The sequence below is a fragment of the Saccostrea echinata genome, unplaced genomic scaffold, assembly GCF_033153115.1.
Source record: "Saccostrea echinata isolate AGI-Se365-2 ecotype Australia unplaced genomic scaffold, CSIRO_AGI_Sech_v1 ptg000023l, whole genome shotgun sequence".
Lineage (NCBI taxonomy): Eukaryota > Metazoa > Mollusca > Bivalvia > Ostreida > Ostreidae > Saccostrea > Saccostrea echinata.
The window spans coordinates 14,354,570-14,368,976 of record NW_026889772.1 but is presented as its reverse complement, the minus strand read 5'-3'; the positions used below and the strand labels follow the sequence as shown (position 1 = coordinate 14,368,976).

General features: G+C 33.5%; 1 protein-coding gene across 1 annotated transcript; it reads right to left on the bottom strand.

Moving 5' to 3' along the window:
- Nucleotides 1-5,574: 5,574 nt before the first annotated feature.
- On the bottom strand, nucleotides 5,575-11,861 carry LOC133191559 (uncharacterized). Its single transcript, XM_061327306.1, has 5 exons — nucleotides 11,857-11,861; nucleotides 11,398-11,630; nucleotides 10,237-10,372; nucleotides 9,906-10,066; nucleotides 5,575-5,810 (listed from the first exon to the last, which is right to left on the bottom strand). The coding sequence occupies exons 1-5, from the start codon at nucleotides 11,859-11,861 to the stop codon at nucleotides 5,575-5,577; spliced, it is 771 nt and encodes a 256-aa protein (XP_061183290.1).
- Between the last annotated feature and the right edge of the window lie 2,546 nt (nucleotides 11,862-14,407).

Genomic DNA, 14,407 nt, shown 5'->3' with positions numbered 1-14,407 from the left:
GGTTATAAGTGATATGAATTGCAACTACTCCATTGAGTCCTTTGTAATAAACCCTTGAGAATGTACTATTGAAAGACCTTGTACTAGCGACAAAATTAGTACTGTTCTAGAAATAAGCCTTTCATGAAGCATTATTTACTTATTCAAGTAATTCAACGCCATAGCCATAACCAAAACATTCATATTCGAAATAAATTCTTTCTAGGAAATTTCCAATACAGGATTTTCAAATTGTTATTAAAGTTAAATTTCGATGGTTTAGAGTGGTAGAGATTTAAACGATGCTTTCCTGTTCAGACTTGAAGAAAAAAGAACAAAGTTGCAAGAATGAAGAAATACGGTTTGTGAAATTTAAGGAAAATTCATTTAACAAAATTCATTTGACAAAATTGTAGATAAAAAGAAAGTAGAAGATGCATTAACAAATGAATGGCGCATTTCATTAGCATTACTTCTCAAAGTTCAACTTAATGTGTGTCACTGATATGGTCGTATTTAATATCGGAAACCACAGGAACAAATATAGTCTTAGGTTGCCTTGAAGAAACATGCGTCTCTTGATACGAATAGTTACATACTCTACAAAATGATTTCAGATGTATATAAAATGCATCAAATATATATAAAGTGTTGGTATGTTAGTAAAATAATTCAAAATCGCAATAAATGAAGAACTCTTTCCAAAACTGATAAAGTCATTTCAATATGAACTCAGGATAATCCTCAGTTAGCTAATGTAACGGATTTAAATAACAGGGTCAGCATGCACTGAAAACACTTTAAAAGCGTTTTTTCCAAAATGAAATAATGAAAACTACCTGGCTTTTAAGATTTCTGGGAAGTAAATTTAAGTTATCTTAAGAATTTTATTGTAATCAATAACTATCCACTTAAAATGTTTAGAATACTGTATGTTGATGCATGATAATCCTTATTTTGTTTCATGTCTTAGGAGAGGTAGAGATTGACCAATCAAAATCTAACGCGTCACTCTGCCTCCTCTCCCACCTACAGCCTCGGAGGACGGATGTTTTTTTTAAGTTTGTGAGTAACCTCCTTCTACCCCGCCCCTGCCATCTTAATAATTTTTCTGTTTATTCTAAGTTTTAGTTACTGTAAATTTGGATTATCTCCTACTAAATTGGTTTATTCTCTTATTTATATTTTATGTCTGTTAAAATTATATTGCATTGTTAAAAATACTTTTGAAAATTCCAAACAAATTATTTAAGCCACAAAGTTGGCAAAACAAGACAAACTGTTTTACGGCATTTTACTCACGGAAGGAGGATAAGACATTGTGTTTTAGTGATGAGAGGATTATGGAAAGAAATAAGCAATTCAGTTGGAAACTGGGCTATCAAAATACTTATTGCATTTAAATACATTAATATAAATGGAAAATCAAGAGTGAAAAGCAAAGAATATATTTTTTAATGAAAAAGTAGTGAAATACAAATATTCTTTTGTCATTACGAGTTAAGATTTACTACATTAAATATGGAGATAACAAACAGTATTCAAGCTCAAAGTCCATTCAAACAGTTCAGATCAGGAGCAGAGCAAAAAGAACTTCTAAAACATAAACGATGGGATCAGGTGCCATGGAGGAGAGAGCATCCTCTGACGACCGATCACACCCGCCGTGTGCTCATTTTCATGATTGGGAAAAACGGAAAAAAAATCCATAGACAATTAAGTGTGTAAATAATAGCTTAACAATTAGTATGTAAAATATCATTCAACATTTGAATTATTGATAGATTGTATTTGCTGACAAGGTCATTGTATCGACCATAGAACTTGCGAAATGATGCCTTTAAACGAGACTGTTGATATTCTTCTTTCATAAACTTGTTTGTCAATAACTTGCCTCGTTTTAGAAATTGATCGTACGTAGAACATGCTCAGCTGAGAGACATAAACCCCACATGCAGATGTTAAGGATATATTTCTACGTAAGTAAGGGAAGTTGACGGTTGAAAAGTTGGTCATCACGTTTATCATAAAGCCTATTTGTTAGGTTACCAATAACGTCCTTTTTTAGTAATATATCCAAATATGAAACAGATGTGTCAGACTCTGTGGTATCTTTTATTTCAAGCTCACTGGGATATATCAAGTCAACAAATGAATGGAATTAATTATTGTTAATTGATAATACGTCGTCAAGGTATCTAAATGTCGAGGCCACAGCAAGCGTTTTCTTCTTCTCGTGTATAACATTTTGAATAAATTCTAATTCATATGAATACAAAAAATAGGTCTGCTAACAACGGGGCACAATTGGTACCCATGGAAATTCCGACAGATTGTTGGAAGACATATTCTCCAAAAACTACATAGATATTGTCAATCAGAAACTCAAGCATCTTTGAATGTCAAGTTCAGAGTACTCGTGTCGTGTGTACAATCAGAATCAACAATCTCATTAAAAGATAACATTTCGCAAATTGTATGGTCCATACCATGACCTTGTTTGTAAATACAATATATTGTTAGGTCGAGTGTTTACTGACGTTTTTTTCATACAAATTTTAAGGCCATTATTCCATTCTGTTTCACCGTTTTTTCCCTTGACAACGGGCGGATTTGATAGCGGATTCTTACTCTTCCATGACATCTGATCCCACTTCTGATGTTTTTATAGGCCCGTGTTTGCTTTGTTCTCAGTCTGTATTATGAACATGGTTACTGTTAGTTATCTTTTTATTTCTGTATTTTTCTTCAGATGGCCATTATATTAAGCTATTCCAATAGTATATTTTCCTGGAAGGGAAAACTGCAGTATCAAGATTTTATATATAATTACACCATTCGTATAGAATTTGTCTACAATTAGCTATGCTATAGAGATACGAAAGTATTTTAGCTGAATTAAGAAAAAGCATACTATCTACTGCGGAACTTACTATTGTTAGCTCATTTGAGCCAAACACTCTAGTGAGCTTTTCGTATTCAGAAGTGTCGTGTATAACGGTCCGTCCATCTGTCGTCTGTAAACTTGTCACATTTTCAATGTTTTTTTCCCAAAACGTCGATAGGCTAACTTCAACCAAACTTGCTACCGAGCTTTCTATGGTAGAAGGGATTTAAGTTTGTTCAATTGGAGATAATTAAAAATTTTGAATTTCCTGGGCTCATTTAAACAAAAAATTAATTATTAATGATATTAATATGCAATATCGTGTCAACGCCTGTCGTTACACAGGGCATCGGTTTTGAGGGTCTCATCCGAAAGCCCCAAAACTACTGAGGGTTCAGCAAAGGAACACTTGCTATATTTTTATTATCGACTTATTCTGGCTTTAACCCAGGACATTACGAGTACGAAGATGGTGTGCTACCGATTCAGCTACATAACGATCAGTTGCATAACAAATTTTATAAAAATATATATTAAGAGTAGCATTGCCACACTAGATTACATTGATATGTAAATATTGTTTAGTTGTGTGGTTTATTTTTTTTTTAAATCATGAACCCAGGATTAAGAGTGAGGTTAAATATGGGATAATTTTTTTGTTCTTTCAAGAAAAAAGATGAGAAAAATCTTCTCCAGAACAGCAGGGATTTTTACACATAAATATTGATATTGAAGCATCGGTACATGTATGCCATATAGTTTGAAGTGTGGTTAAATCATACCCCCTCCCCCTTAGGGTAGGATAGGTCCACGACATTTGGTAAAATTTTTCCATGAGAAAAACATTTGAAAATCTTCATATGACCAATGTAGTGATTTTACACACATGAAAGATGAATACCTCCTATTTGGATTATTGAGAAAAAGATAATTTTATAATTTCTATTGCCGAGCTCTTCTTTCCATGCTTCTTCATATGCATGGTACAGATTTTGTATAATCTGTCTTTTTGTGTACTTTTACTTATTAACACTCATTAAACATGGACATACCTTATTTTTGATTAAATTGCTTAATTATTAATTGTTCAATTGTGTAATTTTTTTTTTGGTTTCATTTTCATTGGCATAAGTACTGGTTGTTGTACTAATCAATTTAAATAAATCATGTGGACACTTTTCACTATATTGGTAATACAGATTAACGTTTTGTACCATAAAAAAGAGTGTTGGCGACGCAGGTCTAGACATATATTTGTCTTATTTCACCGAATATAAACAATCTTTATTTCAACTTAACTTAATTGTTTGCATTCAATTTAGGTATAAAGATACAGGCTTATACAATTCATTTAATAAATTTTGAGAATTATTGTTAGGATTTGTGGTATAGGATAAAATGGTTGCTATTTGCAATTTGAAACATAAGGCATTTTTATGAATTATAATTTCTTTATTTGATATGATGAAAATTCATTATTGAAAGTAAAGTTTGTAAATCTTTAGGTGAAATCGGCTTAATAACTTGTTTAAAGCTTGAAAAGATTTCTTGCACATAATTTTCTTATCCAATAAATGTGTTCTAGCCTTTAACTTACATATATGGTTGGTTAATTTGATAGTTTTATATAAGAATAAAAGTAATTTTTACTTGATAGTTTTATAAAGGATCGGAATAACATTGATTTTTTACTTGACAGTTTTATACAGGAGTAACGTTAATTTTTACTTGATAGTTTTATAAAGGAATAATAATAATTTTTTCTTGACAGTTTTATAAAGGAATAACAGTAATTTATTCCAGTGAGAGTCATTTTTCTTATGAAAGAATTAAGAAATAAAATATTATTTTTAGAGTTTCATTGGAGTATGACATGACGAAGGGCGTTATAGTAGATTTGATCACGTACCGACTTTATGTCATAATCCAATAAAACTCTTTAAAAAATGATATTTTATATCTTATATTTATATTTTATTTTTTTATTCGTGTTACAAAGAAATATAGGCACTATTAAGACTTTGCTATGGAAATGCAACATAACGTACCTACGACGTCATGTGACGTCACAATCGGACTTTCCAAATGACTCGTGCATTTTGCTTCCCAAACGCAAGAAAGTCTGATCATGTGACCAACTGCATGTCATTGAAAATTGAATTTCAATTTAATTAGTATTGTTATATAAGGAAAGACATTGGCAAATGTAAATATTGTACCTCAATGTCTATTTTCTGTCAGTGTTGTTTTAGTTTATAGAATGCTTTGAACATATCAAAAGACATTTGAAATTCATGTTTGTATACTTAGAATCGAAAGCTCCAAACATGTAATCAGTTAACAGAGTGGTTACAGACTGGATATAATGCGACATAGCTATAATATATATAATATTTTGTGATTGTAAACCAAATTTCAGGAAGTGAATTACGTTTGTACTTTAGGATCTGAATACAGTAATGGAGAATAAAAAATAAAAAAACAACCATCACAAGGGAAGCGACATCTAGAGCAAAGTTGACAGAACAATATGTTGTAATATCACAGTGTAAATGCAAATCCCGAACTAACTTTCGTAACATGCTAATAGCCAAAAAAGAAAAAAGAAAAAAAAATGAAAATGTCATCAATGGAGTCCAGTCTCTAATTCCTTGAGAGTAATCAAGTGAAATGTTTTACTTAAGTACGATTATAATTTTACATTCTTTTCACAAAGAGAATCTAGCTCCCTTTGCATTCGATTCCGAATGTATTGGACAGTGCATTACATCAATATCATCCTGTTCCCATGTTGGTGCATCCAAATGTCTTGTTACAAATGTTGCAGTGTTATTTGCATGAACTTGAACAAACGTTATGAGTCGTATATAGTTCCAGACCAGCGGAAATGTTGTTGTCATTGAGGTAGAGAAATTGATAGATCCGTCTTTCATAATTTTGAAACCTGTAAAATTTCAATTCATTTTTACAAAAGAAGAGGAAAAAACAAAAGGATACAGTTTTGTCAGATATAAACCATGTTTCTTTCATTATCAAGTTCCTCAAGTTCTGACAACATCAAGTACAGAATGTTCAAAAACAACAAAATATTTTTTAAGTATATATATATATATCACAGACCTCCATATTTATGTCAACATATTTTTCTCAGGTGTATTCACAAAAGTACTGTGACATTTTGATATAGTACAACTATTTGCTTGTATCTGCTCCAAAGAAAAAAAAACACATTGTTTTTCGACAGAACCAATCTTCTTAGACATATTTTTAAAATTATTTTTATCAAGAAAATAACTAATGTCTTCAAGTTAAAATATGTAAGAATTGTATTTAACAGAATAAGTAGGAGGATGGGGCATCCAAAATAGCTAACAGGAGGGTGAAAATTGAAATGATGTTGTAAAATGTGCATGACTTATTTTTGTGCACCTTTTATTTCTAAGTATTGAAATTAAAGAGACATAAGAGTCAAAATCATGTTTTTTTTTTAACATATCAGTATCATAAAGCGAAAACTTTATGAAAATTATGAGTATAGCGAAGATATAAAAACTAAACTGCATTGTAAAGCAAGAAAAGACTGCAAAATATGAGTGCCGGGAAACAATGGTTGTATCTACTGTTTCGTTGTTATCGTAAATGTCAAGGTCACGTAACTTTTATTTTCAGCTTAAACTTGTAAACAACATTCAACTGGAGCATGCAAAGGTGAGAAATATGTTCTAATAATTTTTTGGAGCATTGTGTCAAAATTCTTGGTCTACCGACAATCATTTTTTGGTACTTGAGACCATGGTAACTTCTTCAACTTTTCTGCGCACGCGTACAGTAAGGAGGAAGAAGTAAACCAATATTTTCGTGTTGGACCATACAAAAATTTTTTTTCTCCATTAAAGAAGATTTTTAGTTCCGAAACCTAATACTTTTGGGTATTGAACAAAATTTGCACGGGTCATGCAAAAATTCTATGTCAATTTTCCCGTTTGTGCGTCACGGTGTCGCTTTAGTACGTATTGCCGATACAAAAAATCTCCTAAATGGCAAAATAAAAAAGTAAAAGAAAACATTACGGTATCAACATTAGATCAAGTGCTCCACGTGCCACATTGCTCAATGAGTCACATTTTCCCAGCAGATTTTTTTGTTTGAATTTCCATCTTAAATTTCATGAATATTTTGAATTCATGTTGTGGACAGAAACCAAGACCTAAAGAAGTTACGATTTATTCAAATCAATCATCACAACATTGGGATGATTCAGTATCAAAACGATCAACATGGCCATGCACTTTTTGGGAAAATTATTATTATTATTATTATTTGCATTATCTAAATTTTTGATTTCTTATTTTTGAGTTTCACGAGTCAAAATATTTATGAAATAAAAAATGGAAATTTATAAATATCTGTTCGGCCAATATGCCTCAGTGAGCATTGTGGCCACTTGTTATCTCAATTAGTGGATTAATGGATTTTTTTCTTTGCTTATATTTAAAACAAGAGGCCCACAGGCAGATTCTTTTCCCTCCCTATATATTCTTATGTAAAACTTTGATCGCCACTGTGGGCCCATCCTAATAATTTGAGCAGACTATAATTTACACTACCTGGGGATGCTTCCAAATAAACATGACTTATCCTGGCTTAGCTGTTTTGGGAAGAAGATTTTAAAAGATTTTTCCTATATATGCCTATGTAAATCTTTGATCGCTTGTTGTACATGTAGCCTTGCCATAGTCCCTGTCTGATATGAGCTTGAATCTTCGCTATGTAATGAAACTTTCATATAAGTTTCATCTTTTTGGGCCCAGTGGTTCTTGAAAAGAAATGTTTTAAAAGAACCCACCCATTCTTCACTATTTCTTAATTATCTTCCCTTTGAAGAAATATGGCTCTTCATAAGAGCACACTCGAATTTCCTTTACCCAAGAGTACTTTGTGGTAAATTTTGTTGAAAATGGCTTAGTTGTTTTGGGAAAAAAAGGTTTACGACAACAACAACAACGACAGACAACGGACATTTTTTTAAAGAAAATATGACTTGAGCTTTTGGCTTAGATGAGCTAAAAAAATTGCTGTACACATCTTAGGTTTGTTTTGCTTATTAAAAGATGAAGTGTTATTTGCAACTCTTTTTAAAATTTCGTCTTATGTACTCCGTTGTAAAACTCTGATTTCCTATTGTCGTCTCGACCAACCTTTTCTCGAGACCCTTATCTCAACAAACTGAAATCTACACTACTTGTGGATGCTGTATTTTGCCTTCAGCTCAGGTGAACTAAATATAGTTCCAATTTTAGCTCACCTGAGCTGAAAGCTCAAGTGAGCTTTTCTGATCACCCGTTGTCCGTCGTCCGTCCGTCCGTCTGTAAACTTTTCACATTTTCAACTTCTTCTCAAGAACCACTGGGCTAATTTTAACCAAACTTGGTACAAAGTATCCTTGGGTGAAGGGGAGTTTAAATTGTTAAAATAAAGGGCCAAGTCCCCTTACAAGGAGAGATAATCAAGAAAAGACAAAAATAGGGTGGGGTCATTAAAAAATTTTCTTCTCAAGAACCACTGGGCCAGAAAAGCTGAAACTTATGTGGAAGCATCCTGGGATAGTGTAGATTCTAAATTGTTCAAATCATGACCCCCCGGGGGTAGGGCGAGCCCCAATAGGGAATACAAGTTTTACATTGAAATATTTAGGAAAAATCTTTAAAAATCGTCTTCTCAAGAACCAATGAGCCAGAAAAGCTGAAACTTATGTGGAAGCATCCTGGGATAGTGTAGATTGTTCAAATCATGGCCGGGGGTAGGGCGGTGCCACAATAGGTATTACAAGGGGGGAAGTCTGGTAATGAACAGCATGGCCAAAGTTACTCAGGTGAGCGATGTGGCCCATGGGCCTCTTGTTATGATTCACACCACAATATCATTCCCTGTGCCGAATGATACAATTTTAATGGTAAAATGAAAAAGAAAAACCCAGCCATATAAAATATACCAGGAACAGCTTGTACTTGTGTCTCTTTTTTGTTGTTGTTGTAGTGTACTGATTTTCTAAAAACAGATCGCGCATGACGCACTTTTCTAAATTTTCGAATACACCGTCTCTGACCAGGGGGTGTATCAAACATCGGTGGCGAGATTCTGTTCTATGTATATCTGATGTAAAAACTCTTTTTTAAATTATTATTTATATCAAATCAAAATTAAGATGCATCAAAAACATGAGTATAGAAAAGATTTGACAAACTCAACTACACCGTAAACAAGCAGTGCAATATAAAAGTGCCAGAAATAATGCTACAAGTATATCAGCTTGATAGTTTAATTATTACCTATGTCAACGTTACGTCACTTTCATTAATAGCTGGAAACCTTTTATAAAAAAAAAAAGTGCAATATAAAATGCTGAAGCAAAAAACATGTTCTTATCTTTTTTTTTTTTTTTTTTTTTTTTTTTTTTTTTTTTTTTTTTGCAACTTTTCCTTTCTTTTTTCTCGGCCTACCAGCATTCACTCTCCAGGAACGGAGAAGCGAGCATAATTTACATATTTAAGACAATATTTATTTTCTTTCGCCTTTAAGTAGATTCTGAAGGTTTTGAATATTCTTTCATTTTAAAAAACTACATACTACTAAAAATATAAACAAATATGCATGAGTTATGCAAAAAAAATTTTATGTTGTAATTTTCCGGTTTTCTGCGTCTCGTAACTTTATATAGTTAAGATCATACACTTTATGTGAATTCATACCCAAACGTGCATGGTGTATGAGCTATGAGATGTTAATACAAGAAATGGTTCTTATTGCTTTTATCTGAAAATATAAGAAAAAATACCGTTTACACGTGAATTAACGTGTTCCAAAGTATATATGCCCTAATAAAGCCACAAGATGAAAGAGATTTTTGAAGCATAATATTCACAATGGGTCCTAGTTATATCTGAGGTCATATCATAATTGAATGAAGAAACTGCAGCTTACTTAGATTCAGCCAATGTTTGAATAATTGATGCATTGAAAATGTTGATAAATATGATACCTCTGATTGTGTCACCCATGATCCCATTTTGACACCCCCCGGGGCATTGACACTGAGTTTGGTTAACAACCCAACCCACTTCGTCACCAAATGTCAGTGAAGTCTGAATCTCCTGAGATGATGTCAACTTTCCTTGTTGTGCATGCAATTTTACCCATACACTGTTAAATATAAAAAGAGAATTGTGTTACAGCAAAACCCAAATTGCCATTTGCATGTTAACATAGAACAAATTCTATAAACGTTTTCTTTTTCTCCAGAAACATGTATTTTCAAGTAAGTGTGCAAGAAAAGAAAAAAAAAATATTAAGTATGAGATAAATCCTCTAACTTTCCCTGTCCTTTAGTCCAGTCACAAGATATTCCTCCAATGAAATCAGTGTTGTTCACAAAGAAGCCAGGTTTCGCCCAAAATATCTTCGCTGTATCGTTGACAATCCAAAATGTATGTATTTCTTTATTCGGCTCTTAAATAAAGAATATATGAAGATTTCAATTAAATCTTGTATATTAGAAGGCACACAACTGCCAATCTGGTTTTGATAAAAATAAGTTAGATTTTCTACTTGATCTCGATTTTATTTAATTAGAGAGTAATCCCATTGCAATATTAAAAAGGAGATGGGTGAACATGACGAGCGATAAGCCTACAGTGTGACAAACATGAAGATGAAAAAATAAATTTTAATTATATCAAAATTTTCTTTGACATGTCGTCTAATACTAAAATATACTTTATGTAAAATCTCTACAATTTGCAAAAATCCCTCAAAGATTGAAATTATTTGCCTTTGAAATATTAGACACACACTAAAGCGGGAAAAAAGGGTCATTTTCTCATACTATAACACTATTTTTCGATATGAGTGGGTCTTCGCTCCACCTTTTTGAAAGTTAATCCTCAAAGTTTGCATAAAAATATACATTTTTTGATTACCAAAAATATGGAGCAATGACCCACTATACCTTAAAAATATACTTTTATGACATAACATTCGCATCTTTTCGAGAAATACTTGAAGTCCATTAAGTCAAGGGTCATATCACAAACATGATTTAAATGCCACTATTCTTCAGGACGTGTGTAGTCTAGTGGTTAGCGTGCTAGTCTCGAAAGAAAATGATACTTAGGATTTTTATTGCTAGGGTTCGAACCCCACGAACACCACATCAATTTTTTTTAAAAAGAATAAATTTTGCCGAGAAAATTTTCCTCAGAAAAGTTTTGTTTATCATAATTTCATAAATTTCAATAATGAGAACTTTACTCTAAATACTAAATTCATAAACTGAACATGATTTTGATATATCTGAAGCTATAGGCTTTCTGCACGCTACTTTCGCCCATCTCCTTTCCTATCTTTAACTGACGCATGAAATGCAATTAACCTATTTTCTTGAGGGCTCGTTTTTTTCTACAAATCCAATAAAATGCAATCTACCTTTAATTAAGAGAAAATTAAAGCAGGTAGGAAATCTATAGAATAATTACCGTTATAATTTTCATCGATGTATTCCATGTTATTAAACACCGTTGTACCCGGATCATCACCCGAATTTTCACTAGCACTGAAGTATCTGATTTTCCCACCTACAACTGGAATGTCTTTAAACGGTGGAGGCGACGAGGGCTGTACACAGCTTGAAATGTTAAAGAAATACCTTACGTCTACTCCTTTTTCCAGAAATGAAACGAGCGATTCATAGGAATGGACTCGAATCGACCTGCAAAATAAAACAAAATAAAGGCATGCAAGTATTTACTTCTTAAATGAGATAAAACAATGAACCGATATTGCACAAAGCATTTTCATTAATATCTCATGAAAAATCAAAACAAGTATCAGTAATAATTAGTTTTAATTATTGTTTCCCTTATTGTTTGTCTTGTCTATCTTATATAAATGTTTTCTATATGATTTCTTTTTTTTTTATAAATTCTTTGATTCACGCCATTGATGATGTACATATATATTTAATATGCAATGTTGGTGCATTTTGATATCCGTGAGATGACCATCGTTTACGGTGACCGTCATGACTATTTAATTTGAAGACCAAACGCCACTCAAGCGATATTACCTCTCTTTTTTCTTTATGAATACTGCGTAATTTTCTTTACAATGGCCAATTTAAAAAAAACGCTCATTCTTTAATTTTTTTTTTCAAATCTCTTAGATTTAGAAATCGCGTCATCATCACATCCTAATTACCAATTTTAATTGCTAGACCAACAGCTTATAGATAGAACTTGACAATTGGCTGCTAACACTAGAACTTCACTTCCGGTTTTTAAACGTGTGACATCTCCCGAGGAAGACAAAAAAAAAAGGAAGGCAAATATGACATTTTTTTTAAATCAAAAAAGTCACTGATACCAAAGTTGGTGATATTAATGTCAAGGATCAAAAACACATATTTCATATATATATGTATATGTATGTATATTGACTGTCACCAAATTGAATAAAAATATATTAAATCTATTGTTTTTGTTTCACTAATTGTCCAACATTTGCTTATTAATTTGGAAAAAATGATTTGGCATTAAAACAACGAGCTACCCTATCAATGTAACAAGTTTCACGTAGAAGTAAGTGGGCTGCACTTAAAAACAAATATGTTATGCATATTGCCTTTGTTCTTGTTATAATCATTGTTCAAATAAATTAATTGCATTTACTGCTATGTGCAGTAAGTGCCGGTTATCGAAGAAGAATAGCCTAAGCGCGATAACTCTCCTGGCTTCAACCAAATTTCCCAAATATCCCCAGGTCATTAAATGCGCTTGCGCGCACATCCTTTCCGCTTCATCAATTTTGAACAGAGAACATCGCCAAAAAATCAGCTTCAAGCCCTATCTCAATCAAGAGGATTATTGTATTGTATAAGTATCGCTCCTCAGGACATCGGTGTGTATTAAACACCCGGTGAGGCATTGGAAGCGAATTGGGCGTTTCCTTCGCCTCAGCATCTTCAGATGCCAGCGGATTTAGCTGGCTCCATTCAAGAACACCATCTATTAATGGCGCCATTTCAACTATAACAAAGAAATCGGTTTAAACTTATTTTGTTTTTTCCTGCTCAGTTTACAATAATATTGGCACATAATCAGTCACAGACTCAAGCAACTAATTCAAAATAATAATAATAATAATAATAAAAAAAAAAAAAAAAAAAAAAAAAAAAACGTACAATGGTAAACACGAGATTACACCTGTCAGTCGTTTGTTTTGCAGAAAAATGCTCCGTACAAAAAAGTCTCCAAATCACCATACGCTAGACCCGGACGCGCCCAAGCTGCCGCCAAAAAGGCGAAAATCTCTAATACTACGACGAGACGGACACAGGTCACACCCGCACCCACAGTACCAGTCGTATCAACTCAGCAGAACATCCAGGAAAACCACACTCCAGCGTTGACAGCACCAGCTCCATCAACCCAAACTCCAGTGTTGACAGCACCAGCTCCATCGGCCCAAACATCAGCGTTGACAGCACCAGCTCTATCAACCCAAACTCCAGAGATGACAGCACCAGCTACATCAATAATGGCAGCATCTGACCCCTCAGTCTTCTCTGCAGGTACATCAGCATCATGTACTAATATCAATTTCGATGCAAATACACCAAATGCTTTAAACAGCGTTTCAGACGCTTTGGGCGTGCATGTCTCGGATAGCTTGAGGCAAAATACCTTTGATAATGCATTCATTCACCTGCACAAATTGCTCCCCCTCAAACCAAATGACGAGCCCCAGCAACAGCTGGCATTTGTTAATGGTGAACTAGTCTTGAAACCCAAACATAAGGAAATCAAAATAACATCAATAGAAACATGGACAAACGCATTCCTAATATTTACCAGCATATACCTAACTAAGTTCCCAGAACACATTCAGTCAATACTTAAATACATTAACATCATACGCACTGCTGCACAGCGATCAACAAACTTAAATTGGCTCAATTACGACGTACAGTTCAGGTTAAAGCGATCTAGAAACCACACACTGGACTGGGGGTCTGTCGATGCAGAATTGTGGCTTTTGTATGTGACCCATGGCCAAACCACCCTATCCCAGCAAGCACCTAATCATACATCTAAATCACCCAAATGCTTTGACTTCAATTACAAAGGTACATGCGGCAGACCATACTGCACTTATCAACATGCTTGCATAAAATGCTCCAATAGTCACCCACTCATAAACTGCCGCTGGCACAACAATCAGCCATTTCGCACAGAGAGCTCTCGACTGTCCCAAGCAGAACAAACCCGCCAGCCCCCAAGCAGATTTCAGGGTAGAGGGCTCCCACCAAACCACACAAGGCCTCTGGGACTTCGCTCCAACACCAGTCAACGTTAACATCTTAAAATCAATGCTTAAAAGAGACCCATTACAACACATAGCTCATGAATTGATCAATGGTTTTCAAGCTGGTTTCAACATTCACTATTCGGGTATTCGGGAATTTCAAAAATCTAAAAACATGAAATC

Bases quoted from the DNA above. Each gene is read 5' to 3' on its own strand.
- LOC133191559 (XM_061327306.1), bottom strand. The intron at 10,067-10,236 runs GTTAGAGGATTT...TATATTTAACAG, and splicing joins TGGACTAAAGGACAGGGAAA to TGTATGGGTAAAATTGCATG. The intron at 5,811-9,905 runs GTATCATATTTA...GAAATTTTACAG, and splicing joins CATGGGTGACACAATCAGAG to GTTTCAAAATTATGAAAGAC.